Source organism: Euleptes europaea, chromosome 17 (genome assembly GCF_029931775.1).
Source record: "Euleptes europaea isolate rEulEur1 chromosome 17, rEulEur1.hap1, whole genome shotgun sequence".
NCBI classification, from domain to species: Eukaryota; Metazoa; Chordata; class Lepidosauria; order Squamata; family Sphaerodactylidae; genus Euleptes; species Euleptes europaea.
In genome coordinates this window covers 28,667,095-28,694,637 of record NC_079328.1, presented here as the reverse complement: position 1 = coordinate 28,694,637, position 27,543 = coordinate 28,667,095, and the positions used below count along the sequence as shown (strand labels likewise).

At 47.0% G+C, this 27,543-nt stretch overlaps 1 protein-coding gene across 1 annotated transcript; it reads left to right on the top strand.

Moving 5' to 3' along the window:
* Positions 1 to 97: 97 nt before the first annotated feature.
* On the top strand, positions 98 to 24,795 carry DUS2 (dihydrouridine synthase 2). Its single transcript, XM_056862671.1, has 15 exons — positions 98 to 235; positions 1,874 to 1,919; positions 2,420 to 2,511; positions 3,293 to 3,336; positions 3,941 to 4,005; positions 5,283 to 5,326; positions 8,144 to 8,209; positions 9,642 to 9,712; positions 9,887 to 9,973; positions 15,792 to 15,960; positions 18,251 to 18,372; positions 19,852 to 19,995; positions 20,656 to 20,743; positions 21,808 to 21,881; positions 24,567 to 24,795. Exons 1-15 carry the CDS (start codon positions 110 to 112, stop codon positions 24,793 to 24,795), a joined length of 1,467 nt encoding a protein of 488 aa, XP_056718649.1. The 5' UTR covers positions 98 to 109.
* The last annotated feature ends 2,748 nt before the right edge of the window (positions 24,796 to 27,543 follow it).

Here is a 27,543-nt window from a genome sequence, read left to right as displayed (position 1 = left end):
GCATTTTAGTGACTGTTAAACAACATCGCTGATAGAAGTAAGAAAACAACGTTGATACCTTGTTTCTGATGATCTTTGCTTACTTGTTTTAGATTATTGCAAAGACGTCATGACAGTGAACACGTCATCGCTCTGTTTCAGAAACAAGGCCATTTTGGCTCCTATGGTACGGGTTGGAACCCTCCCAATGCGACTGCTGACTTTGGATTACGGTGCTGATATTGTGTACTGTGAGGTAGGCTTTCATTAATGGGGCGATGCTTATATTTAGGAATCACTAGCTTTGCAGAGAATATCAATGCAAAGATGCCCTGATCTGTTGACTGTTTTGTTTAGCTGTGGTTTTTGGCCATCCTGTTCGTCTGGATAGAAGGAGGAGATGGGCATTTTAAATGCCTCTCAGTGAATTATATGTATGTTTGCTTGATAAATATATTTTGAACTTTCTGTGTGGATTAAATAAGGGGAGGGGCCGTGGCTCAGTGGTAGAGCATCTGCTTGGCATGCAGAAGGTCCCAGGTTCAATCCCCAGCATCTCCAGTTAAAGGGACTAGGCAGATAGGTGATCCAAAAGACCCCTGCCTGAGATCCTGGAGAGCTGCTGCTGGTCTGAGTAGACAATACTGACTTTGATGGACCAAGGGTCTGATTCAGTATAAGGCAGGTTCATATGTTCAAAACTGTTTTGGTTTGCACTCAATGGGTGCAAGCAGGTCTACTTGGAATTGTCGCATTCTATACTGTGGGGCTTACTCCCAGGAAAGGGTTCTCAGAATTGCAGCCAGTGGAGAGAAGGTGAGCTAGGCATTGGGAAAGCATGTTTGTAGTTACACAATCACATAAATATTTGTGAAGTCTTCGGAAGGGATTCCCCCATCCCCATCTTGTTATGAGGCTTTGCCAAACCGTCAGTTGGGTCACAGATCAGGTTCTGTGGGAATCAACCCCCAAATGGTGGTCCAGATATACCCGTCAGCACAGACGTAACCCCACCTCTCTCTTAACCATAGTTAAGGAATTGGGTTTCAATTCCAGGTCTGTGCAGATTCTCCTCCCACTCTCTGGAACAAGTTTTCCCTTTCCTGCTTTAAATGTTCTAAAGTAAAAAATGACGCTAAGCACGATGAATCGAATCTAATATGGCAAGAGGCTTAAATGTCCTATGAAAGATTTGAATATTATGCACAGACTCTTCTGAGATCGAATGGCTGATGAAGACTTTGGCAGAAACAGACTTCTAATTTGTATCCGGAGTGACGTCTCCTTCTTTGATCTCTTTTGAACCTTTTTGATCCATTTTGGATCATTGTTCAACATCCACACTTACCTAACCACCAGTATTCTTCACGTCTTGTTGGATTTCTCTGTCTTATTTACCCACACACGGGGTTGGACTATAATGTCTGTCTACATGTATGTTTAGACACTATATAGATTGCTATACATTGTACCATTTCATGTATGTTACTTGTCTATTTCATTATATACTGTTCCATTCTTTAGCCTGGTGTTGTTTTTGTTCAAACGTTTAAATGTTCTAAAGGAAAATATGGCACTCATCTTAATGGCAGTGCTGATAGGGGTTCCCTTTGACCAAGGTTTTCATTTAACCAGGACTTAAAAACATGGTTTCAAGTGATTTTCACATCCTGGTTAAAAAAAAAATAAGGCACCTGTCAGCATTGAGGATGGTTAAGTTTGGTGCTGATATTTCCTTAGTTACCAATAAGGTGGGAGAGGTGAGGTTTTCTTTTCAGCTACCTTGTCTATATGTTTCCTTCTGCTGCTGGATTGGAGCGTCTGTGCAGATTAATGTACAGAATTTTACTGTTTGGTCTACCATATTTTAGTAACCTTTGCCCTTATTCTTTAGGAGCTAATTGACCTCAAGATGCTTCAGTGCAAGAGAATTGTAAATGGTAAGTAGCTCCTTTTTTCTCAGAGAAAACTATTCTGGAGCATTTGCTCATTTGAGGGTATAACATTCTTGCTCATTTGAAGGTATAACATTCTTGCTCATTCTTTCCCAGTTTAACTGGGAAAAATCAAAGCCCCAACTCTATATCTTTTATGTATATTTAACACTGGCAATAAATTTGTGTCCTGACTTGGATGGCTCAGGCGAGCCTCATCTCACCAGATCTAGAACGCTAAGCAGGGCCAGTCCTGGTTAGTACTTGGGTGGGAGACCACAAAGGAAGCGCAGCGTCGCTACGCGGAGGCAGGCAATGGCAAAACCACCTCCGAACGTCTCTTGCCTTGAAAACCCTACAGGGTCGCCATAAGTCAGCAGTGACTTGATGGGGAAAAAAACAAAAACAAAAACATTTTCACCTTTAAGGTCTTAGTGTGGAAACGTGGATGTTCTTTGTGTGATGTTTGCCTTCAAGCAGTTCTGCTTTCCTTCTCTGTTTTGCAGAGGTGCTTGGAACAGTAGACTTTGTGACTCCTAATGAACGAGTCGTGTTCCGGACCTGTGAAAGGGAAAAAGACTCCGTTGTCTTTCAGATGGTAAGGGGTGACTAGCAGTTGCCTTTCCACTAAATGAAATACAATCTGAGCCATTAACGTCGTGTAACCACTAATCACTCATGTTGTGTAGTGGTTAAGAGCGGTGGTTAGGAGCTGCGGACTCTAAATCAGGAGAACCGGGTTTGATTCCCCACTCCTCCACATGTGCGGTAGAGGCTAATCTGGTGAACCGGGTTGGTTTCCCCACTCCTACACATGAAGCCCGCTGGGTGACCTTGGGCTAGTCACAGTTCTCTTAGAGCTCTCTCAGCCTCACCTACCTCACAGGCTGTCTGTTGTGGGGAGGGGAAGGTGATTGTAAGCTGGTTTGATTCTTCCTTAAGTGTTAGAGAAAGTCGGCATATAAAAACCAACTCTTCTTCCTCTTTTTCCTCCCACTCCATATAAAGGAAGAGTATCCGGTTCCAGAAGTTCATAAATTGACTTACAATGCAGTCCTAAGCAACCTTAGATCATTGTAAGTCCTAAGTCTGTTGAAATTAACACCCTTCTAAGCCCATTGATTTCAATGCACTCAGAAGGGTCTGTTTATGATTGGTCTGTTGGTGGATCACAAGGTAAGGGTCCTGTGGGAAGGACGGAACACCAAACACTGAAGGCTTAATTCTCATTGTTGCTCAGTAACTGTTCTCTCTGAAGCATTGTTTAAAAATGGCTAAGCAAACCAAATCTTTTGCCATTTCTCTCACTGAAGTTTATGTTCCTGAGGTCTGGATATGAAGTATACTGTCTATAATGTTGATTTCTCTCTGTTCCTTAGGGGACTGCAGATGCTGAGAGAGCCCTGGCAGTAGCCCGACTTGTGTAAGTATCTTTCAGATGTTTATTTTTGTGATAGCTTTCTCTCCTTTAGTATTTGCTGAGAAACTTGCTTCATGTAACCTGTGAATCTGCAGCAAATCTTGGTTCATATCATCTTTACCAATTGTCCCTGTCTTAATATCATCATCGTCAAAATTAACCTTGGAATAGGCATAGTTCAAAAGTCATCTCATACAGATTCTCACGATCAAAATCAAATCACACCAACCCAAGATGAACAAACCAGGGCCCCTATCAGGTTCAGAAATATACAGAATATATAAAATATACCACATTATTGAAATTAAGCAAAAGGTTAAAATAATCTGCCCATCCAGCCTGTTTTAATAGTAAGTCTGCAAAAATTGCAAGCTCATGATTTTTTGCTGCACCAGCTTTCATTTGCAAGTAACTTCGATTACACATCTCAGACCAGCATCTTATGCCCTCATTGAGCACAAAATCACAGAAGTCATATTTTTGTAGTAGACAAGTTAAGGGCACGAGAGTGACAGTTCTGCAATTTCACACAGTACAGATGCAGAAGATCCAAAGTGTACGATGGAAATACAGACCTGTCTCTTGTGTTTCCTCTTTGTCTTTTCAGAGAGAATGACGTGGCTGGCATCGATGTCAACATGGGATGTCCCAAAGAATATTCCACTAAGGCAGGTTGAAACTTTCCCACTTAGCATTTTGTTTTCTTTAACGGCCCTTCATCTTGCGTATTGACTCCTATCAATGTACTTAATATTCTTCTGTCTTCAGTGGTTTACAGAATTAAAATAGGATTAGGTCAGGAAGTAAAAACACCAAATGCCCACTAGAATAGGATGCTTGATTGCATTACTGGGCATTTGGTCCAAGCTTGAGCTGTGTGGGGCCTGCCCTGGGTCTGGGCGGGAGACAAGAGGGAGCTTTGCGTCAGCTCCTCTGAGCTTTGCAAGTAATAAATAACACTGTTATGATGGGAGTGTCTCTGGGGAGTAAACAAGGCTGCCTTCCAGCATTTGTGGCAACTTGTGTACAAGAAGCCGTCAAATGTATAAGCCGGGCATTGTGCCAAGAGTTCGTACTGCAGCCAAAGGTAGCCTAAGTTGCGTAGAAGCAAAGATGCCTGATAAAATCTGGGATGCTTTGGAGGTTTCCTACGGGGCTGCTGCAGCACTTTGCTGGATAGTGGTATTTTGTGGTGCGTTTTCTGCTGTTGTAACGACTTGACTAATATGTTTACATATTTTTAAACCTGTAATTGTAAAGCACTATTAATCATTTAATTCTTTTAAAGGTGCTGCTTCTGGGAGGGAAAGTTAAGGAACAGCAGCTTGGGGCAAAGGTAGCAACGGCTCAGCAAAGCAGGGGCATTTGAATCTCGGGGGGAAGGTAGATATTGCCCGTACCCAATGGGGTTGCAGGCTGCAGCCCCTTGATTGTAAAAGGGAAAGGCTACCACTGACTTCTGTGGCAGAAAGTAAATATAGCCCATCATAGTAACATAACTTTCTTCTAGTTAGGTACCGGCACTGTAAAGCTGCGTCTGCTTTGCAAGAAAGATACTAGGTTCTTCTTTTCAGTGAATGGCGAATGCTTGACTTTGCTTTCTCAGATATCCTCCATGTCTTTCCAAACAGATCAATATGAAATCTCTGATATGCATATGGGTACAGATACATAATTCTGGATCTGTTGCTTGACGAGCATGGTGAAGAGTTCCTTTCATTTTGGAATGTGTGAGAACTTTCTATGCTGATCAGCAGCTTCCCTTGTTGGATTGTCATCTGAAGCATAATTTAACATTTTTGTAATTATTTTAACTTATGTTTTAATTATATTGTATTGTATTATATATACTAACTGTTGGAAGCTGCCCTGACCCCAACTTGGTATAAATTGAATAAAATTAAAAATAAAATCAGTTAATGGTCGTCCTTTTTTATTTTCTCAGGGAGGTATGGGAGCAGCACTGTTGTCTGATTCTGATAAAATAGAATCTGTAAGTATTCTCGGTGTCAATGTTTCCTTTGCCTTGTACCATTCATGAAGAATACCGTATATACTCGCGTATAAGCCGAGTTTTTCAGCCCAAAAAAAGGGCTGAAAAAAGCCAACTCGGCTTATACGCGGGTCAATACGGTAGGGTAGGGGAGGAGGGAGGAGGGAAACTTACCATTGCAGCCATCCTTCGCTGCCAGCCCGCTCGCCTTCCCGCGGCCTGGGAGCGACCAGCGGGGCCTGCCTGAGAGCAGGCAGGCCTCGCGGCCGCCCACCCCACCCCCCCGCCGCCGGCCCACTCGCCTGGGAGCGGCCAGCAGGGCCTGCCTGCTCCCAGGCAGGCCTCGCCGCCGCCCCCGCCGCCTCCCCGCTCGCCTTCCTGCGGCCTGGGAGCGGCCAGCGGGGCCTGCCTGGGAGCAGGCAGGCCTCGCCGCCGCCCCCGCCGCCCCCCCCCCCGCCCCGCTCGCCTGGGAGCTGCCAGCGGGGCCTGTCTGCTGCCAGGCAGGCCTCGCCGCCGCCCCCCCTGCCGCCGCCGCCGCCGGCCCGCTCGCCTGGGAGTGGCCTGGGAGCGGCCAGCGGGGCCTGCCTGCTCCCAGGCAGGCCTCGCCGCTGCCCCCCCCCCGCGCCCGCCCGCCGCCGCCGGCCCGCTCGCCTGGGAGCGGCCTGGGAGTGGCCAGCGGGGCCTGCCTGCTCCCAGGCAGGCCTCGCCGCCGCCCCCCCCGCCACCGGCGGCGGCCCGCTCGCCTGGGAGCGGCCAGCGGGGCCTGCCTGCTCCCAGGCAGGCCTCACCGCCGCCCCCCCCCGCCGCCCCCCCCTGCCGCCGCCGCCGGCCCGCTCGCCTGGGAGCGGCCTGGGAGCGGCCAGCGAGGCCTGCCTGGTAGGCTGCCGGGCCCGTGCCGCTTTCCGCCGCCCGGAGCGGCCTGGGGGCGGCCTCCAGCGGCTGCAGGAAAGCCACCCCCACCGGGCCAGCGCAGCTTTTCGCCGCCAGGAGCCGGTCAGGTAAGCCTGCGGGGGGGCTTATACGCGGGTGCCTAATTTTTCCCCATTTTTGGGGAGAAATTAGGCACCTCGGCTTATACGCGGGTCGGCTTATACACGGGTATATACGGTAAGTTGCGGGGAGGGAAGGCTCCCACCTTGTGGAATGGCCTACTTGAGACAGCCAGGAAGGCCCCCATGCTGCTCTCATTCCATAGAAAGCACAAAACAGAAATGTTCCAGGAATAGAATGGGAGAGTAATGGGAGAAGTGCTGGAAGTCACTTTATGTTGGATGAGTTTGTAGTCTGCCCTTTGGCGCAGAGTGGTAAGCTGCAGTACTGCAGTCCAAGCCCTGCTCACGACCTGAGTTTGATCCGATGGAAGTCGGTTTCAGGCAGCTGACTCAAGGATGACTTTGCCTTCCATCTTTCCGAGGTCGGCAAAATGAGGACCCAGCTTGCTGGGAGTAAAGCGTTATACGACTTGGGAAGGCAATGGCAAACCACCCTGTAAAACATAGTAAACATCGGGATGTGATGTCACCCCATGGGTCAGTAATGACACGGTGCTTGCACAGGGGGACTACCTTTACCTTTGACCTTTTCATAGTCTGTCACAATGTTGGTATGTAATACATGGTCTTTTGTCTTTGATACCCCCTTTCTGTATTATAGTCAGTGATGTGGGTTTTTTAGGTAAAATCTGAATTAAAAAGTGTTTTTGATTCAGATTTAAACAAATATTTAAATAGAGTTAGCAAAATTTAAATAGTTGGCAAAAGAAGACAAATACACCATGTAGAAACCTGGACCTTGTACAAACATTGGGGTTTGGAACTGCTTTGTATCTTATCTTTAGCCCATCTAGCATGACTGATTTGCATCACAACAACCTTAAAAACTATAGATAGATTGTATTCACAAATATGGGGTGGAATATTTTCCACAGAAAAATACAGCGTTGGAAAATTTTCCAGGTTTGTTTGTCCAATTCTGTTAACTGGAGGTCTCTGCTGTCTGATGGTTTGATATTCTTTAACCCTCCTTGAGTCTCAGCAAGAAAGGTGGGCTATAATTGATGTAAGTAATGGCACAGAGTGGTAAGCTGCAGTCTTGCAGTCCAAGCTCTGCTCACGACCTGAGTTTGATCCCGACGGGAGTCAGTTTCAGGTAGCCGGGCTCAAGGCTGTCTCAGCCTTCCATCCTTCTGAGTTCGGTAAAATGAGTACCCAGCTTGCTGGGGGTAAAGGGAAGATGACTGGGGAAGGCTGGCAAACCACCCCGCAAACAAAGTCTGCCTAGGAAACGTTGGGATGTAACATCACCCCATGGGTCAGGAATGACCCCGGTGCTTGCGCAGGGGACCTTTACTTAATAAAACATAGGAAAGGTGTACTACAAAGAATGCAGGCTGGGGTTGTCATGCAAGTGTGTGACTTAACTTTGCACACGAGATCTGCTGTGCTGCTCTCTCCTGTCTGGAGGTACAGTTGTCAGGCTGGCCAGATGGTAACCCTCTGCATGCCCAGTTTAGTATTGCAGCTCCAGAGCAAATAGTGAACCAGACAGTTTGATAGCCAAAGGCTTCCAAATATGGGTTTTCCACCAGTCTCATCAGACAATAAAGTGTTCATAAGACAGGGGTCTTGGTTGCAAGGACTGTTCTTTAGGAAAGCCTTAATGTGCTTTTTCCCCCTCTTGCGCAGTTTTTGTTGAGAAAGAAACTGAAGTGGGAAGGGAGCAGAGAGACTGAACTGGCCAGACAATTCAAGATGGAAAATGTTGCATACCCTTTTTAAAAATTTGGTAAACAGTACTCTTCCCCCTCTCTTTCTTTAGATTCTCACTACCCTCGTCCAAGGAATATGTAAGCCAGTGACCTGCAAAATCCGGATCTTGCCATCAGTAAGAACACACTAAGGTGTCTGAAATGTCTGATGTTGAAAAGCAAAATCACTGTGGTGTTCCTAATAAGAAAGAACAAATTGCTAGCTTTTAAAAATAATTGAGTCAGAAGTGAGGGAAGAAAACCTGCTGTTCTTGACAGTCCCTAGTAAAGTTCTCAGTAATTAAGGTTATCAAAGATAGTATATTACAATACTCTTAATTCAGTAGTCCAGAAGACATATTTGGTGTGTGTGTGTGTGTGTGTGTGCACTGTAGACCTCCCATTTGCCTACCTGTGGTGGGGAATTACTTACCTCCACCCACTGAAGAATTGAGGAGAAGGAGAAAAAATAGCTTTCACGTAGGGATGCTCTAGGAATTTCCCCTAATCTCTGTGGTAAAGAGCACAGAGACTAGGTGTGGAAGCCTAGAAGGTCACCTAGAAGTGACATCGCATCCTTCCCAAACTCTGCCCTCCCCAGGCACTACCCCCAAAGTCTGCCAGCATTTGCCGAAGCAATATTGAGAACCCTAATGTGTCTCAGCAGTGCATACTTTAGTACAAACGCAGTGCACCATGTCCCTTGGTGTGGTTCTAGCGATCATCTACTCAGTGGGGAAGTATGCAGAAATGTAGCCACGGAGATGGGAGCAATGGCCTGACAGCCTTCCAAAGCGACAGTTGTGAGTGTTCCTATTTTTGTCCTGGTTCGTTATACAACGTCCTACTCTCTGTGCCACATTTGAAACCTGTAATATACTTGGAAAGTAAACAGAACTTGGAAACAAGTGTGCTTAGAGTCTGAGATTGAGCAGAAGTATAGATCTTTCAGAGGTTTGCTGGGGGGGTTAGCTGTTTTAATTGCCTTTGTAACCTGCTCTTCCAATTAGCATTGAACATTGCTTGCTCACAGGAGTACGGGGCCGGTGTGGCTCTTGCCAAGTGATGGGCCCAGGCAGGTTGAGGTCTGATCATGGTTGTCCTGCTGCAGCTTGCCTGCTGCCTGTGCTTTGGACGATCAGTCTGAAAAGGGGTCTGGCCCATAGAGCTCACAGAACGTAGACCGAATCCATGGCTTGAGCAGGCCACTGCTTTGTGACATCTAGGGCATCGGGTGGGGCTGGCACTCCTGCACTTCCCCCTCCTGCCATCACTATAAAGCTACACATGAACCTGCCTTATACGGAATCAGACCCTTGGTCCATCAAAGTCAGTATTGTCTGCTCAGACCAGCAGCGGCTCTCTAGGGTCTCAGGCAGAGGTCTTTCACATCACCTACTTACCTAGTCTCTTTAACTGGAGATGCCAGGGATTGACCCTGGGACCTTCTGCATGCCAAACAGATGCTCTACCACTGAGCCACAGCCCCTTCCCAAGTACTGCTTTCCTTGAAGTAGAAAACGTGAGTGATGGATGTTTTTCCTTTTCTGCCCTCTTTAATCCCCCTAGACAGAAGAAACACTAAGTTTAGTGAAGAAGATAGAGAAGACTGGAGTGGCTGCCATTGCCGTTCATGGAAGGTAAATCACCCGCCTCTCCGGGGGGCAGGGGCGGGGAGAAGGAATTTTCTCAGCCCTTCAGAGCTGTCGTTCGGCATCAGGAGTACCTGGCTGGCTAGACTTGCCTCCGCATGGAGAGGAACACTGTGCCAGTAATCTTTTTTGATCTGTTTGTTTACTCTGTCCTTTGCAAAGGAAGAAAGAAGAGAGGCCTCAGCATCCCGTCCACTGCGACGTGATCAAAGCCATCTCGGAAGCCGTCTCTATTCCGGTAATAGCCAAGTAAGTGACAGAGAGCGGGCTTCTTGTTTTGAGCCGTCCACAGGCAGCGGGTAATGGAAAATCTGTCAAGAAAAAAACAAACAAAACTAACGGGAAGCCGGCAGCAGAATGGTTCGTCCAGGAAATGCAGTGTTGCGACGGCACCCAGGGGTGGGGTGGGGGGCCTCTTTGTAGCTGGCGTGGGGAAAAAGAAGAGAGAAATCCACCAAGAAGCTGGATTCTGTGACCTCTATAAATTATATGAGCACTTGAAGAATATTCTCATATTTGATGTAATTCTGCAGTTTTTACTGTGTTGCCCACTTTGGGTTTTCTTAGTTCTGGCCCTGTGTTGGGCACAGAAGTCCTCAGGAAAATCATATTAAGCCCCCCTTCTGGCTTTTGAAATTTCAGTGAGCGTTGTCTATACACTTTAAAAGAATATCTTTTCTGATGTAAGATGTAGCAAACCTGTGAGTATCAGTTCTAGGAGGCTTTTGCCTGTATACCCTGTTTGTTGGCCCTTCCAGGGCAACTGAGTTACTATTGTGTGAAAAAGGATGCTAGACTAGATGGTCTGACCCAGCAGGGCTCTTCTTATATTCTTACAAACACCGGGTCATTCCTGACCCATGGGGTGACGTCACATCCCGACGTTTCCTAGGCAGACTTTGTTTACGGGGTGGTTTGCCAGGGCCTTACCCAGTTATCTTCCCTTTACCCCCAGCAAGCTGGGTACTCATTTTACTGACCTCGGAAGGATGGAAGGCTGTGTCAACCTTGAGCCGGCTACCTGAAACTGACTCCCATCGGGATTGAACTCAGGTCATGAGCAGAGCTTTGGACTGCAGTACTTCAGCTTACCACTCTGCGCCACGGGGCTCTTATCGTAGCACGGAGTAGCAAGTATTTAAAAAGGATGCTCTGCATGTAACTGGAAGGCGTTTTAGAGGCCATCTAGCCCAGCTCTCTACTGAGTGCAGGAAATGCAAAGCTAGAGCATTCCTAACAGACTGATGTCACCAGTCTCTGCTTGACTACCTCCAGAAAGTGTGTGGTGCCCCCTGACAGCAACTGGTTCTGTTGTAGAGTTGCTCTCACCATTAGGAAGCTTCTCTTCACATTCAGCTGAAATCAACCCTTCTGTAACTTAAGGCCCACCATATCCAGTCTTGCCTTTTCGGGGCATCTCTTCTGTGAGGCAACCCTTCAGATAACAGAAGACGGCTGTAACATCCTTGTCTTGCTCTCCTCCAGGCTCAGCATTACCAGCCTTTTCAACCTTTCTTCATGGGGCTGGTTTTGTGGACCCTTCCCCAGCCATCTTCTCTGCCCTCCTCTGACTTCTTCCCCTACCAGTCCACGTTTCTCATCTGTAGATCTCCCCAGTGAACTGTCCTTCTTTGCATTGCTTATATGTGTCCTTGATTTTCTCTACTTTAGGCGATTGATTCAATCAAAACTGGTTTATTTAGATGTCTCCCTTTTTACTTTGCCATTAGTCATGTTTGCAATTGGGCATTCAGTACCTTTCTTTTGGGGCAGACTCCCTCCACCCCCACCACATCCCACTCTTGTATTCCTGTGGCTTACTGAGCCATGGATTCCTGCCTAGAATTTCTTTAAAGTTTATTGAAATCAGCTCTCCTGAAGCTCAAGGTATAAAATTCATGGGGTTGCCATAAGTTGGTTATGACTTGACCGGGCAGTTAAAAAGACCAGGTAGAGGAGGGGCTATGGCTCAACGGTAGAGCATCTGCTTGGCATGCAGAAGGTCCCAGGTTCAATCCCCAGCATCTCCAGTTAAAGAGACTAAGCAAGCAGGTGATGTGAGAGACCTTCCTGAGGCCCTGGAGAGCCACTGCCGGTCTGAGTAGACAATGCTGACTTCGATGGACTAAGAGTCTGATTCAGTATAAGGCAGCTTCATGTGTTCATGTGACACATTTGTCATTTTGTTTCAAGAAAGTGTTGCCCATATTCTCTCCTTACTGTAACTGTCCGTAGCAGACTTCCAACCACAATATTCTTTTTCTTACTTTCTTCTTCATTTATTTCTTACCCACATGCTTTCAACAGGGCCAACGTGTCCCGCCATTGTGGATTTCTGTGCAGGTGTGTGCATTTTTTGACCCATAGTATTAATCCTCTTCCTTTTTGGTTCCATCCGTTGTTTTCTCCTATTATCCTTCAGTTATTGTGTTCAAACTATGGGAGTCTTTCAGCCAAGTTTCAGTAACACTTTATTATGTACTTTATATCTCCCCCCCTTGCTTTTTTCTCCCCTTTGACAATTAGTTTGCAACAGATTGACAGTTTTACAATCAATACTGTTAATCAAGCACTGATTTTCCAAGAGAATGAATATTGTTGTTAGGGTTAGAAAGAATATTGTTGTTATTGCAACTAATATTGGTACTCTGTGAATTCATGAACAGTCATGCTATATTCCTTGTGATACAAAACGAGGGGGAACAAGCAGTATAAGATAATACTGCCAGGATTTGCAGATGACAGAACAATCCATTGACTTTTTTTTTACTCTGATGTTTTTAAGATACTATTGATCTGTTGTGGCGTTTAAACTATTGATCCTTTTCTTTGACATTGTTTGCCGCTGATGTGCCATTCATTCTTCTTTTCTTGTTCTCTACTGGCACAAATCCTCCTCCTCCTCTATACAGTGTTATGAGACAATTGAAAAAGCCAGGTATTGTTGGTAGCGCTGACAAAGCCACAGTTATGCAACAGAGATCTCTTCCGAATGCTGCTACCGTGGTGGGAAAAATAGAGTGAACTCATACATGTTGATAAACACAGAGTTGGGTGCTCAGTGACATGCCCAATGAATAGAAGCTGTGCCCCAACCTTTTGTTTCCCCGTTCCTCTAGATAATTATAGACACAGCGGCTCCCAAATACTGTGAAAAGATAGTTAAAAAGATAAAAGCAAATGGCAGAATAATTAAAACCAAGGCCATTTGCCACAGCAGCGAACGTATGTGTTTAAAGTCCTTTGCGTTTCAGTGTCCTGAAGAACCCCCACCACAAAAAGTGATAAAGCCATTGTGCATTTCCCCCTTTGTTCTGTTGTTGTCTTATTCGCTTTAGACTTCTTCATTCTCTTTTCTTTTTTGTGTTTCCCTGGCAACCCCCAAGATTCTGGCCCATGTCCCATGGCGGTCTGCGTTTTTATCATTCACTTACAGTGTCCGCTTAGGATAGGTGTTGCCTACCTCCCAACAGTACAATCCTCTGCCGAGCTACTTTCGTCTCTGCCCGTCAAAAGCTCAGGCTGGAGTCGGTTTGCATCGGGCGGCACTGTAAGCAATGTTTCTAGTAAGCGGAGGGAACCTCTCAAATGAAAATTTGCTGTTGTTTAAAAATGATAGACAACACTAACCTAAACACTGCACATGTATATTAAATACATTTTTGAGTACTAATAAAGAGTTGGGCCATTTCCTCACTTTGAGGCAAAAGTCCAGTGGCACCTGAAAGACTAACAGTTCTTTCAGTAAGAGCTTCCATGAGAGCCAGCGCGTGTAGTGGCTTGGAGTGGTGGGACTCTAATCTGGAGGACCGAGTTTGATTCCCCCGCTCCTCCTCATGAGCGGCGGACTCCTACGCATGAAGCCTGCTGGGTGAACTTGGGCCAGTTACAGCTCTCTCAGAGCTCTCTCAGCCCCACCTATCTCTCGAGGTGTCTGTTGCGGGGAGAGGAAGGGAAGGCTTGAGACTCCTTAAAGTAGAGAAAATTGGGGTATAAAAACCAACTCTTCTTCAGGACTGACAGCTCACTTCTTCACTTTGGGGATGACTGGTTCAATCTTTCTGCTTGTTAGCAGCTGACCATGGTGATCGTAACTGTGGGGCGGGGCCTTCGAGGAGCTTACTCCAGTGCCCGTCCACCCAATGCCTGTTCAGCCCAGGAGAGCTTCCTCGGCCTCAGACCAGTCCGATGGGGAGTCCGAGCTCTCCTCCCCGTCGGTAGTAGCCAGTTTGCCCCTGTTCCGTCACAGTGCAGGTGGTTACCTTCCGCTCTCCTCCTCAGCCTCCGCTCAACCTGGCCATTTATCCCTGGGCAACCCTCCTAGGACCGCCCCCCAATCAGCTGCCTCCACCCCCCTGATCCCTTCACTGGGCTTACATAAAGTCCCTGGGTCCGCCTTCTCCCCCTTTTCCCCAGCTTCCTTCCAGCCTCTGGGCCAGGGAGCACATGGCTTCCTCACTCTCGCCCGGCGGGTTTTGGCAGCGGAACAGCCCACCTCGCTTGGCTTCCTCGTGGCTCCGCCTGGCTTCCCGACTCGCCTGTTGGGCTCCATGGGCTGCGCCGTTCCCGCCACCACCTCTCCGGCACTTCCCATGGCCGGGCCTGCCGCCAGCTTTAGGCCCCCGTCGCCTCCAGGCGCCTCGCCGGTCTCGCCTGGTGTCCCAGAGCGCCTCCTCGTGCTGCAGGGCAGCGCCGCTCTGAGCGGGTCCCCACGCCGTCCCCAGCTGCCTGAGCTGTCGGCGGCTCGCTCTGGCCCTCCCTCCTCCCGACTGGCTGCCCCCGCTCGGTAAGTGTTGTCGGGGCGGGGAGTCCTGGGCAAGAGGGGAGGGCGGCTGCCGGCCCAGGACAGTAACATAACCTCTGAAGGTGGAGAAAGCAGCTACACCAAAGTTATTTTTACCATTGCTAGCGATCAGTAGTTTGTGCAACTGGAATAAGCTGCTTTCTCCTCGTACTAGAAATTGAGCAGGTAATGGAAAGAGGGCTCGGACATTCTTGACTGTTTGTGTCCCATGTCCCAGGATTTGAAATCTTCTGCTATCTTCCTTCCCAAATGTCCGCTGTCACTTACATGAAGCATATCTAGGTGCTAGCTTCTCTCCACTTATGGTCAAAGCTGGTATAATGGAGTGGCTCTGAGCTGAGAAGGCCCTGCTTCAAGCCTCTTTGGCAAGCCCCTGGTCTCTCAGTCTCCCCACCTTCCAGCTGCATGGTGATAACACAGGGCCATTATAATGGTTACTAAGGCATTGTAGACAAAGTACTTTGACTGCTTGGAACATAGCATGTTGGCCCAGAAAAAGGTCTTCAGGCACCAGATGCAGCAGTCTTACTGAAGCTGTGCAGCTCTAGATGATAGGAGACTGCCCGTGGACCCCAAAGGAAAGGCAGGGTTGACATCTAATGCCATGAATAGGTAGCTGTTGTTGTTTCATCCAACTGAACGCGTCGCACACTTTTGAAATGTGAGATAGTCAGGAATAATAAGGAATCCCAGCATGTTGAAGATGTTGGTGTACATGCCATTTGTAGTTTGGAGGTGTGCTAGATTTCTTCCAGCCAGTGTGGTGTAGTGAGCCAGCGTGGTGTAGAGATCTAATGTGGTGCAGTGGTTATGAGTGGTGGTTTGGAGCGGTGGACTCTGAACTGGGTTGGATTCCCCACTCCTCCACATGAGTGGCGGAGGCTAATCTGGTGAACTGGATTTGTTTCCCCACTCCTACACACGAAGCCAGCTGGGTGACCTTGGGCTAGTCACAGTTCTCTTAGAGCTCTCTCAGCCCCACCTACCTCCCAGGGTGTCTGTTGTGGGAAGGGGAAGGGAAAGCGATTGTAAGTCAGTTTGATTTCTCCTTCTCCTCCTCCTCCTCCTCCTTCTCCTTCTTTAAAAGCAAGCAGCACTCATGGTTGTCCTCCTGTGTGACTTTCACTTATTCACGCAACACACAGCACACACCCTTGCATGCTCCGTGCATAAATGCGCCCGTGTCTCCTGTGTGTTTCAAGCGCAGTGGCAGGTTTTGTGCCTTGCCCGTATTGACGAGAGCACCTCCGCTGCTCTTTTCAGTGGAGGCTCCCATGACTTCATCAAAGAACATTCCGACCTGGAGGCCTTCCGGCAAGCAACGGCAGCATCCTCTGTGATGGTGGCTCGCGCGGCAATGTGGAACCCCTCCATCTTCCAGAAGGAAGGATCCCGGCCCCTGAACGACATCATACAGGAATACATCAAATACGTATGTTTTGGGATTCTCTACTTTTTAGATTTTTCACAGTTGCAGTGGCCACATGTGCACCTGAAATCCGCAGAAGGTGCCAAATTCGCCGTCTGTTCCAAATTTAATAGGAGCAGACTTGGGATAATCCTACAAATAGACCTCTGTGCCTGAGTTACTGCCAGTCGTAGCGCTAGGCGAGATGGGCCAATTGTCTGGCCTCTTATGGTGGAGGGGAGTCTGTGACACGGTGGTAGAGCGTCTCATTCGCATGCAGACAATCCCAAGTTCAATCTGTTGTGTTTCCAGTTAGGTACTGGGAGAGACCTTCCTCCTCTCGAGACTGTGGAGAGTTGCTGGCAGATAATTACTACTGGGCAAGAGAGTTGGGCGATCTGACAGTATAAGGCAGCTTCATATCTTCATGTATTCAAAGCCTTGTCTGCCACATGGAGGATTAAAATTCAGTCTTTTTTCTTGCTTTCTTTTTCTTCCTTAAAAACCAAAATGGGTTAGTGTCAAGGGGTGCTTATCCTGGGTCCAGAAATGAATGTCTGAACAAGCTCTTTGTCAGCTGGCTTGCATGCCTTTTTGTATATTAGGTTACACACACACAGCCTAATGATCCTATTGTATAAGTCAGTGGGACTCACTGCAACTCATGGAGAGCCACGTTCCCAAGTACCAGAAGAGCCACATGTCTACTGTATGTCCTGTGCACCATCCTTTAAACATACATGTGTGTGTGTAAAGTGCCTTCAAGTCACAGCCGACTTATGCCGATCCCTTTTGGAGTTTTCAAGGCAAGAGACTAACAGAGGTGGTTTGCCATTGCCTTCCTCTGCACAGCAACCCTGGACTTGCTTGGTGGTCTCCCATCCAAATACTAACCAGGGCTGACCCTGCTTAGCTTCTGAGATCTGACGAGATCAGGCTAGACTGGGCCATCCAGGTCAGGGCATACATACATGTACATGTAACATGTACATACATGTACATGTAACTATTAATATAATATATAATATAGCCAGTGTGGAGTAGTGGTTAAGGGCGGTAGTTTGGAGCGGTGGACTCACCTGGAGAACCGGGTTTGATTCCCCACTCCTCCACATGGGCGGTGGAGGCTAATTTGGTGAACCAGGTTGGTTTCCCCACCCCTACACATGAAGCCAGCTGGGTGACCTTGGGCTAGTCTCAGCTCTCTTAGAGCTCTCTCAGCCCCACCTACCTCACAGGGTGTTGTGGGGAGGAGAGGGGAAGGGAAGGTGATGGTAAGCCGGTTTGATTCTTCTTTAAGTGGTAGAGAAAGTCGGCATATAAAATGTTCAGTATGTCGTCATAACCTTTTACGTGATCAGAGTACCTCCAAGCATGTAGGGTTTTCTCTACCCACCATTGCCGAACCTTCGCTCACCCTTGTGTGTCTGGGATGAGGGAAAGGACCTCCCTCTCTGCCTTCTCGCCCTCTCCTCATCATGAGGCACGACCACCAGGCAAGAGAACGGAGTGAGATTGTCCAGGTGCCAGAAGGAGAGCCAGCTGGCTGTGGAGAAAGGGGAGTAGAAGCGCCGCGACCACCCCACTGTGCAGGAGCGGATTGGGAGGGGAAAATGGCCCTGGAGCAATGCTAGCGGGGAGGCCCCTGTGGTGCTACAGGCCAACATTGCAGGGGTCGTTTAGCTCAGCGGTGCAAACGGTGGGCTCACCCGTCTCTTCCTCTTGAAAACTGACAGCAGAAAAACACAATTGGTGAACTGATTCCAGTTACCATTGCTGATGAAGGGTCTAAACCAGTTGGCCCTGAGGGCTGGCTGGGGCTTGGCTCCTCTCGCTTCTGGCCACTAGTAGCCCTCTAGGGCAGTGGATGACCAGGAAGTTTCCCTGCTGCTGTGGCCAGCTTACTCTTTTCCCTAGTGGCTCTCTGTGGTGGCCAGCGGGCTCTCCTCCTGACAGCCCCCCAGGGGGCTGGGACCAAATTGCAGAGGTGGCAGAGAAAGGGGGATGGGGCTGTTGAAGAGGATGAGCCTTCATCCCAGTTCTACCAGTATTTCAGGGTGGGAATCACTCGTCAACCACAAGCCATACTAGGCAAGGTCCTTGCCAACTTTTCCTGGAATGTGGGGCAGGTGCCTCATTGGGGAATGGTGCTCAGAAGAGCCACAGGTAGCACATCAGCCACATGTTTCTCCCAAGCCACTGCGAATGAGTATCCCTGGCATAAATGAACAAGGTTGAGTGGTGTGGGCAAATCCTCCCAGTGCTTCAGTACTTCCTTCCTTAAATGATTGTTTCTTGTGTCTTTTTCCATCAGGCAGTGTGGTACGATAACCATTACACCAACACAAAATATTGTTTGTGCCAAATGTTAAGGGAGCAGCTAGAAAATGCACAAGGAAAGAAGCTGCATGCGGCGCAGTCCTTGGAGGAAATCTGGTAGGGATTGTTCCATTCAAAGAAAATATCTAGTTCTACCAACGTGATGTATCAGAAGAGGGGGGAGGGTCCTTCTGGAGGTCCTTGGGGAGGTGGTTTCTTTGAGACGCTGTTCTATGCTTCTGCTGATGACGGCCAGTTCCTTTTGTGCTCTCAAAGACTCTTAGCTGATTAAGAAACCCGCTAATTATGTTTTAGCAAAGTTTTTAATTAGTTATTTATATTATTGCAGAGCTTCAATGAGTGTCTTTTAAGGTTCCTGAAGGAAAGGGACAGTTCCTCTATTTAAAGTTTGTTTGTTTGCCTCTCCATCTAGAAAAAGTCTCCCAAGAGGGGTAATTGTGGGCATACAAAGAAACGTTTTGTTAAGCTTACCAGTTAGCCCTCATTGTTTGGAAGCGAAAGGCTTCTTCTTTTATGCAATTTGGGAATACTCCTTGTTAATACCAGAGCACCTTCAAATTGCACAAGATCAGTGTGAAAATCAAAATGTTAAAAGCAGTGTGATTCGTTTCAGTGCTATTTGCCTTTTTTGCCTCTTTGTATCCTGAATGACAGAATACTAGCTAGCTTCAAAAATAAACTTTGAAAGAAAGGGTGTTTTTTTCCCCATTTAGCTGATATCTGGTGCAGGGGAGAGGCAGCCGCTCTCTGTGTGGCCTGCCCAGCTGCAAGTCCTTCATGAGTCCTGGCATCTTTGCTAGTTCAGTCTCGGCTGTTTTTTTCAGCAGTAAATACAAACCTGCGGTTACAAGGGACAAGGTTAAGGATGTAGTTCAGAGATGTTGTGTGAGTGCAAGAAAGCATTTCAGCATCTGCTCCAGGGATTCCTAAATGTTCTTTTCCCACCACACCTCCTTGCACTGAAAGCCACCTCTGGAGAGCTCCTGATTTTTTGGGGTGGGGTTGGGGCTTCTCATTTCTAAAGAATCAACTTTGCATTTGCACACCTGCTATAAATATTAACAATTCTGATGGTAATCATCTCAGTGTCCTATATTCTGCTGATCTCAAAATCCTGACAGACTCTATGGGTTTTTGGGAGGGGCTGAATTATCTTGTTTTGGGGAGGCTTGGGTTCAGGAATGAGTCTGACTGGGGGAGCAGGTATTTCTGCACCAGAAAATGTTTCGTCTCTATTTTGTCCTTTGAATTTTACAAATGGGATGTGAGTGCTTCCTAGTGGTTAGCTGGGGTATTGCAACCCAGACAGATCTTGAGGCCAGAATGGCCCCGTTATTCATCTGCAGCCTCTTTATCTGCAGGGGAGAAGTGAAGGGTGAGATGGGAGTTTCCTTCCCCTCTGCCATCTCTCTTGCAACATCTTTCTTCCCTCTTTCTTCCCTCCTGTGTTCTTGAAAAGTCTTGAAAATTTTCTTTAGTATCACTATTACCTGATATAATTTTCCTGTATGTGATCTGATTGGATCTTTCAAGTCATAACTGAATTGTGTGTGTGTGTGTGTGTTTTTTGATTAGTGAAATATTCGGAATGAGTAGTTTTTACAAAGAAACGTCAGCCATTCTAGAGGTCAAAAAAGCTTCATTGGAAACAAAAGATCGCAATGAAGATGACCAGATGGAAGATGCCGACGTCATAAAGATGGCAGTTAAATTTGACAAGTAAGAAAAATTGACCTTGTTTCCTGTGCTGCTTTAGAATTGGAAAGACAAATGTATGTGTTTCCAGAGGGACAGTCGGATGTCAAGGCAGCGGTCCAGAGACCAAAAGTGTAATGGGTCAAAGTGAACTCACCCCACCATGAATGGTGAGGCTCCGTAATGACGTTGATACCATCTGGCGCACATACTCAGGTGCTTTTCGGGGGGGTTTCCAGTTAGGCTTTGTCAAATGCACACCCCTGCTCCTGAGTTTAAAAGGATTCCATGGAGAAACTCTTAGGAAAAACCTTCCTCTGCTTGAGACTGTGGAGACCTGTTTTTTGTCAGAGAAGACAGTACTGAGCTAGAGGGAGCAATGGGGTCTGACTCTGGATAAAGCAGCTTCATATTTTTCTTAAGGGCTTCCTGGCAGGGCCATGGCTTAGTCGTAGAGTACCTGCTTTGCATGCCAAGGGGCAGTTGTAGGTTGGCAAGTTCCCGGGGTTGGGAAGGACCTTTCTCTTCCTCAGACCCAGGAGTAGCCAGACTGAGCTCAAGGGACCAGTGGTCTGAATTGGTGAAAGGAAGTTTAATTGGTTTACAGCCGTACTTTCTTTGCTGTTAAAAGTACCCCAGCTCCTTCTCCTGCAATGCAGCTATTTGTTTTCCATTTTTTCTCAGGCGAGAATATCCCCCACAGATTACGCCCAAAATGTGTCTTTTGGAATGGTGCAGGAAAGAAAAACACCCTCAGCCTGCATATGAAACGGTGAGTCTTTGCATTCTGCAGACGGGTGCATTAGCCAAGCTAGAGAGCCCAAGAAAAAAAATAACGGGAAACATTATATTTCTTTCCCTTGATGGCTCCCTCTCCAATTTTTTCCAATATAACAATTGGAAATTTAAGGGAGTGATGAAAAAACCCACCAGCGAAATATTTTCTTTTTCAGAATGAGCGGATGGAACATTTATAATTCCTAACTTTGGGGCATGATTTCCGCCATTCATTTAGCGCCACGGAGCTGGTGGTTTTTTTGTTTTTACAAAATGCAGCCAAGAGGGATAAACTGATACAAAATCAAGGTAGAGAAGGGAGGGAAAGATGGTGTGAGGGGAAAAGAAATTCGTTTTCTCAAAGATCCCAATGCTTTTGGCATACAGCTTTGTCAGAGACAAAACGCATTGGGATCTTCCAGTGGAATACATTTTTTCCCTCCGACACCATTGTTTTTTCCCCTTCCTTGTGTGTGTGTATTTTTTTACCAAAGCACATGCATGCATGTCCTTCGCATCGTTCATAACCAGCTATTAGGCTGATCCTAACAGAGAAGAAATGACGCAGTTATGTGTGGTTTCCCTTGAACAATACCAATTGGCTTGCTGTGGCCCTCGTGGTTCACTGTTCGAAGCCCATGCAAGCTGGTCAGGGCTTATCCCTCGCCACTGAAACTGGTCAGAGCAAAACGGAGGTCAGGCTGGCTGCATCGGTCCGGTTCAGCCCTTACACATGGAAGCAGAATGAAACGTGAGCTCACCAGCTGGGAAAGTAGGGTTGCCAACCTTCAGGTACTAGCTGGAGATCTCCTGCCATTACAACTGATCTCTAGCTGATAGAGAGCAGTTCACCTGAAGAAAATGGCCACTTTTCTTTAGTGCACACTGCCTTTTGGCCAGAGCCAGCCCCAAATATTCTGCTCCACCATGTGATCCAAAAGGCGTACCCCCTTGCACATCGCAGCAGATTCTGGGGAGTCGCTCTCAGGCCAGGGGAGCTTATTTTGGTTTTACAGAAGCAGCATCAAGTCATCCCTGGGCCTCTTGCCTTGTTTTTAGATTGAAAGGCCGCTGGATAGACTCTTCCGTTCCGTCGTCACAGTAGCCAAACAGAAGTACAGATCAACCTTTTGGTAAGCCATTTTGGAGGTCGGGGTGGGTGAGAGGGTTTCAAGTGGATGCTGAAAAAAAATATATTTATGTTTGGATTCAGTGCAGATAATATATGAACCCTGAAAGAAAAGATCGTTTATTTTACACTTTGTGAGCCAGCGTGGTGTAGTGGTTAGAGTGTCAAGGACTATGATCTGGAAAACCCAGGTTCTCACAAGAGCTACATTCGTGGTCAGTGTTTCTCAGGCACGGTTAAAAATGCTGGCCTGATCCTGAGCCCAGATTTTGCAGGTCATCTGAAAGACCTCCCGTAGTTACCTGCCTGCCCATTAAGATCTTCTGCAGATCTCCTGGTGCCTCTGTCCTCTGAGATGAGGAGCTGGTGACCAGTCGAGTACCTTCTCGGTGGTGATCCCAGATCCATGGAACTCTTTCTGCTGTGAGGTTTGACTGGTGCCTTCTCTGTCTGTGTTCAGGTGCCAGGTGAATAATTTTCGTTTTGGTTTCTTTGTCTGCATTTGCTTGAGTTTCATTTTCCCCCCACCCTGGGAACATGACCCTCTTGGTTTGTCCCACCCCTCTCTTCCCCTCCATCCATCCCTATTCTCTTCTACGGATAAATTATTTTTAAAAATAGTAATCGCAGCACGTTCCAAGCAGTATCACCCTTCATGCCTGTGCGTCTTTTGGACCCGTGTACTACATGTGCAGAATCTAAATGTGTAAATGTTCACCTCGCTTCTTCTAGATACCCTTCAACAGACCTTTCTCCTTGCCAGACTATTTCCACTGGTTAGAAATTCATAAGTTCAGACGACCTTTCTTATTGGCGAGATGTAATGCCCTAGACACAGCCGAGACACAAGGGCGATACAATAAAATTATTGCAGAAGAACGAAAATGGCCTTTTTGTCCAGATCAAATAGACTCCTTAACCCACATTGTTTTAGCGTGTCCACAAAATAATTTTGCACGAAATAAATATCTCTCTCCTTGAATAAAACAGCTAAAGACACTTCCTGAGAAGTGGATACTGTGTTATCTGCTGTCAAATAGATCGGTCAATTGCGTGAGAGATGGGGCAACTTTTCTCTTTATAGTGTCAAGGAAAAATTAAATTTCATTTCCCCTTTTTATAGTATAGGGAAATGAAATTTTATTTTTCCTTGAACCAGAAAAGCACATTATATTCTTTTTTCCCTTAGATTTAACAGAATCTAAATGCTTTTTTGGTTCATAGCCAGGGTTATGTGTAGAGGTGTTTTGCTATTGCCTTTCTTTGCATTGAAGGCCCAGTCTTACTCGGTGGTTTCCCATCCAAATACCAACCTTGCATAGCTTATGAGCTCTGATGAAATCAGGCAGGTCTGGACTGTTAGAGGTACTACAAGTTGTATGTGCTCTGGACTAAAACATAAGCTCAGAACCCTGCTCTAGGAAAACTCTGAACCACAATGTAAACTGAATTTTGCAAGCCAGGAATTATACCTGTTTGCATCCATTATTGTCGGATCCTTTGGGGAGATAATTTGTTTCTCACTGGCCTACTCTGTTGCCTTGGCCCAGACTTTCATCTTCTTTCTTTCTGTCCCAGTTCCACTGAAGGGAGGCTTGTCCCCAGCCCTGCAAGAAAGCCCCAGATCATTATCTTGCACAAAGCTTGGGTCGGAAGTTCACCTTGATAAGAAGTCTTATTTCTTTAAAAAGTAATATCCTGTTTTAATAGCCCCAACAGATTCTCAGTGTGACATATAATAACCCTCCTGATGAAATCACGTGAAAGGACAGAGTCTGCAATAACAACCATGTGGTTTCCATGGGGTGGCAGGATTGCCGAGATAGCTCCCTGCCCTAACTCGGTCGTGTTTTCTGAGGCTAAGCTGCTGCAACTCGCTCCACCTGGTGGGGGCGGCTTGGCACGGAACCTTTTGCAGAGGGTTTCAGAAGGGCAGCCATGTTGGTCTGCATCGCCCCTAAGCGTTTCCCCCCTGCTCTAAACAAGGTGATTACATTTTGCATCGTGCTTTGCATCCTGACTCCCTTCTTTCACAACACCCATCCCGCCTTCTGATAGGGATATAAGGGCTCAGGGGATCTCCATTCCTACTTGAATCTGACGAAGGGAACTTTGACTCTCAGGAGCTCATACCTTGAAAATCTTGTTGGTCTTCAAGGTCCTGTGTGTGTGTATGTTAAGTGCCGTCAAGTTGCTTCCAACTCATGGTGACCCTATGAATCAATGTCCTCCAAAACATCCTATCTTTAACAGCCTTGCTCAGATCTTGCAAATTGAGGTCCATGGCTTCCTTTATAGAGTCAATCCATCTCTTGCTGGGTCATCTTCTTTTCCTGCTACCTTCAGCTTTTCCTAGCATGATTGTCTTCTCCAGTGACTCTTGTCTTCTCATAATGTGACCACAGTATGACAGCCTCAGTTTAGTCATTTTAGCTTCTAGGGTCAGTTCAGGCTTGATTTGATCTATGACCCACTGATTTGTTTTTTTTGGCAGTTCAGGGTATCCGTAACACTCTCCTCCAACACCATATTTCAAAGGAATCAACTTTCTTTCAAGGTGCTACTGGACTCGAAACTAGCTCTTTTGCAGAGGGGGGATCTGTCATGTTTTATTCTCATTGTATCCTAGGGCGAGTAGCCAGCATAGTTTCTGTGCTGCTCTTAGTTGTTTCACCCATCTCTCCTCCAGGGAGAAGTCCAAGAAGCTGGCAGAACAAGCCGCTGCTATCGTCTGCTTAAGGACCCTCGGCGTGCCAGAGGGGAAGTGGAGCGAAGAAGCCTGTCACCTTGCGAGCAAACGCAAGTGGCCCGACCAAGAACTTTTGTGCAATGGAGGTCACAGAGATGAGCTTGTCGGGGAGGCTACTTGCAAGAAGCCTCATTTTATTCCAGAAGCTTCGGACTCTGGTGTTTCCTAGGGGCTGTTGCAGCACGAAAACAAACGTTGCCCAGCTCTGCACCCATGGATTTCCCCCTTCACCCCTTCAATAATCTCCCTCGTCTTTCTCCCGGATGCTGCCTATTGAGACAGATCGATCTGGAGTTCGAAGCCCACCCCGTACGATACCATGGGTGTCCCATCACTCCCTTCTGGTGCCTTTTAATGGGGACAAATGAGCAGCTCACAGTTTTGCAGGGAATGAGGTTCGTTCAATATTCAAATTATCTTTACGGCAGATATATTCGAAGCTGGATTTGGATGAGTATGGACAATTGTACAAGTTTGGTTGATGTCAGCGGTTCAGTTGCAGGCTATAACAGCAATCTGAATTTGTGGCCAGGGAGGGGTGGGGCAGTGTGGAATACAAATTGTTATGCCTGTTCCCCCCCTCCTTAATTGTACTGAATGTATGTTTTAAAAAAGGATATAACACTATGACTGTTTGAATAATCCACGGACAACATTTGGCTTCTCATTGTGGTGTTCATTCTATAACTACCAATTAAAAAAAATTACATCTCGTCGCCTAAACTATTACACTAGGTTCTGATTGCATGTACATTTCTTTCATTCTGCAGTATGCGGGGTCAAAATGAGATAGAAGGGAGAAGAGGGGGGGGGGAATCCCTCTCCCCCCAATTTCTACTTGCACTTCCCACCAAGCATGACAATACTGACTCAACATCCTCCTCCTGAAATTTTATTTATTTATTTCCTTACATTTATATCCCACCCTCATTCCCAGCAAGCCGGGCCCAAAGCAGTTTGTCTGCCAAAGTCTCCTGCTATGGGAGGGGATTTTCATTTGTCGGGTCTGTACCTCTGGATGGTTGATTTGAGAGATCATTAAATAAAAAGGAGAGCTCAGAGAAGAGGGGTTCATAGCATTTTCAAGAGGTGCGGGTTTTTCTGGAGTGATTGAAGACCAAGTTCACTTGCACCCCAGGAGAACCCATGTTGCAAACTCAGCAGGGCAATTGGGAATTTCTTCTCCAGCTATTTCCTCTGGTACTCAGTAGATGGAGACAGCATAGCATGGATTCCCGTAGCTGTCCAAGGGAATCATGCTTGCAGAGCGAGATGCCAAAAGTATCTGAAACCGAAAGCCCTGTAATATTCTTTATTAAGAACACCCAAAACAACACAACGAGCCAGGTGGCAAGAGTGGTAAGCTGCAGTACTGCAGTCCAAGCTCTTCTTACGACCTGAGTTTGATCCCTACGGAAGACAGGTTCAGGTAGCCAGCTCAAGGTTGACTCAGCCTTCCATCCTTCCGAGGTCAGTAAAATGAGTACCCAGCTTGCTGGGGGTAAAGGGAAGATGACTGGGGAAGGCACTGGCAAACCACCCCGTAAACATAGGCTGCCTAGTAAACTTCGGGATGTGACATCACCCCATGGGTCAGGAATGACCCGGTGCTTGCACAGGGGACCTTTACCTTTTTTAAACAACACAAAACAGTAACCATTTCAGTTCTCTAGAATGCTATTCAGGCTAGATTTTTTGAAGGAGGAGAGATTGGGGAGAAAAACGGGTACCGCAGGCCAATGGCGAGACCTCTCATCCCCTGTATAGGATGCCAGACAGATTGGAATAGGTCATGGCTGGTGTCAGTGTGTAAAGCATGGTAAAGTCACAGCTGACCTGTGGCGACCCAGTAGGGTTTTCAAGGCAAGAGACTAACAGAGGTGCTTGGCCTGCCTCTGTACAGTGACCCTGGTATTCCTTGGTGGTCTCCCAACCAAGAACTTTCTTTCCACATAATGACTTGCTCCCAGAACTTCCTTTTTGAATCCATCTCATACACTGTTGGTTCTGGAGTGGATTAGTATGTGGTTAACCCAGGAAGAGGCCTTGTCAGACACAAAGCACATCAGTCACTGTGCCATCCCAAAAGAGCAATTTGGACAAAGATGACCTCGGTCTCTGTGTAGCTGATGAATCGCTTGCCTCATAGCCCGATCCCACTTCAGGTGGGAACATCCTTTCATTCTTGTGCGACAGGAGATCCTGGCAAAAAATGCGAAAGGAGAGATGTGTCAGAAGGGGGACATGTCGGAATTCTATCAGCTCATTCTGTGTTACGCATAGAATGGGTCTGATGGCTGTAGGTGGGCTTTGCTCCGAGTTGGAATTAAATTAGGAACAGCCAAGATGGCCGAGTGTCGTCCCACAGGAACCGCAGCTGCTTCTTGGCTGGTTTTCCGGTATCTTTAAAGGGATTGGCAAAGCCTGCTTTTGTCAAGCGTTGCCAAGCAGTAAGACAGATGGTTCGTGTTCTGTGCTGGCCGTGAAAACAGCTACAACTTATGGATCTGGGCAAGTCTGGGCGCGGTGTGGGGGGAGCTTTTGTTTGGGAAACAAAAGAGAGATGCTAATTCTGTCACAATTCTCGGAAATCTTGCTTGGTTACATGGATATAGCCTGGCAATAATATTTTTAAGTGCTATGAAGGCCCTGAGAAGCCACTGGCCAGGCATCATCAGGAAAAAGCCAAGAACGCCATGTCTGTATGTCACATGAAACCACAGGTAAAACTAACTGTGCTTAATAAACCAATTTCAAGCCATGGTTTTTAGATTTGGGTTTCCAGTTCTATAGTTAGTGGAGTGGCCCACATTCAGACAACCATGCTAACTAAAGTCAGTTTAAACTAGCGTTTCACATGTCTGAAATGAGCCAGTCTCTTGCATGGCACCATAACTGACTGGTGCATTTTAGCCCT

Bases quoted from the DNA above. Each gene is read 5' to 3' on its own strand.
- DUS2 (XM_056862671.1), top strand. From the start codon at position 110: ATGACAGTGAACACGTCATCGCTCTGTTTCAGAAACAAGGCCATTTTG. The intron at 236-1,873 runs GTAGGCTTTCAT...CTTATTCTTTAG, and splicing joins CTGATATTGTGTACTGTGAG to GAGCTAATTGACCTCAAGAT. The intron at 21,882-24,566 runs GTAAGCCATTTT...TCTCTCCTCCAG, and splicing joins AAGTACAGATCAACCTTTTG to GGAGAAGTCCAAGAAGCTGG.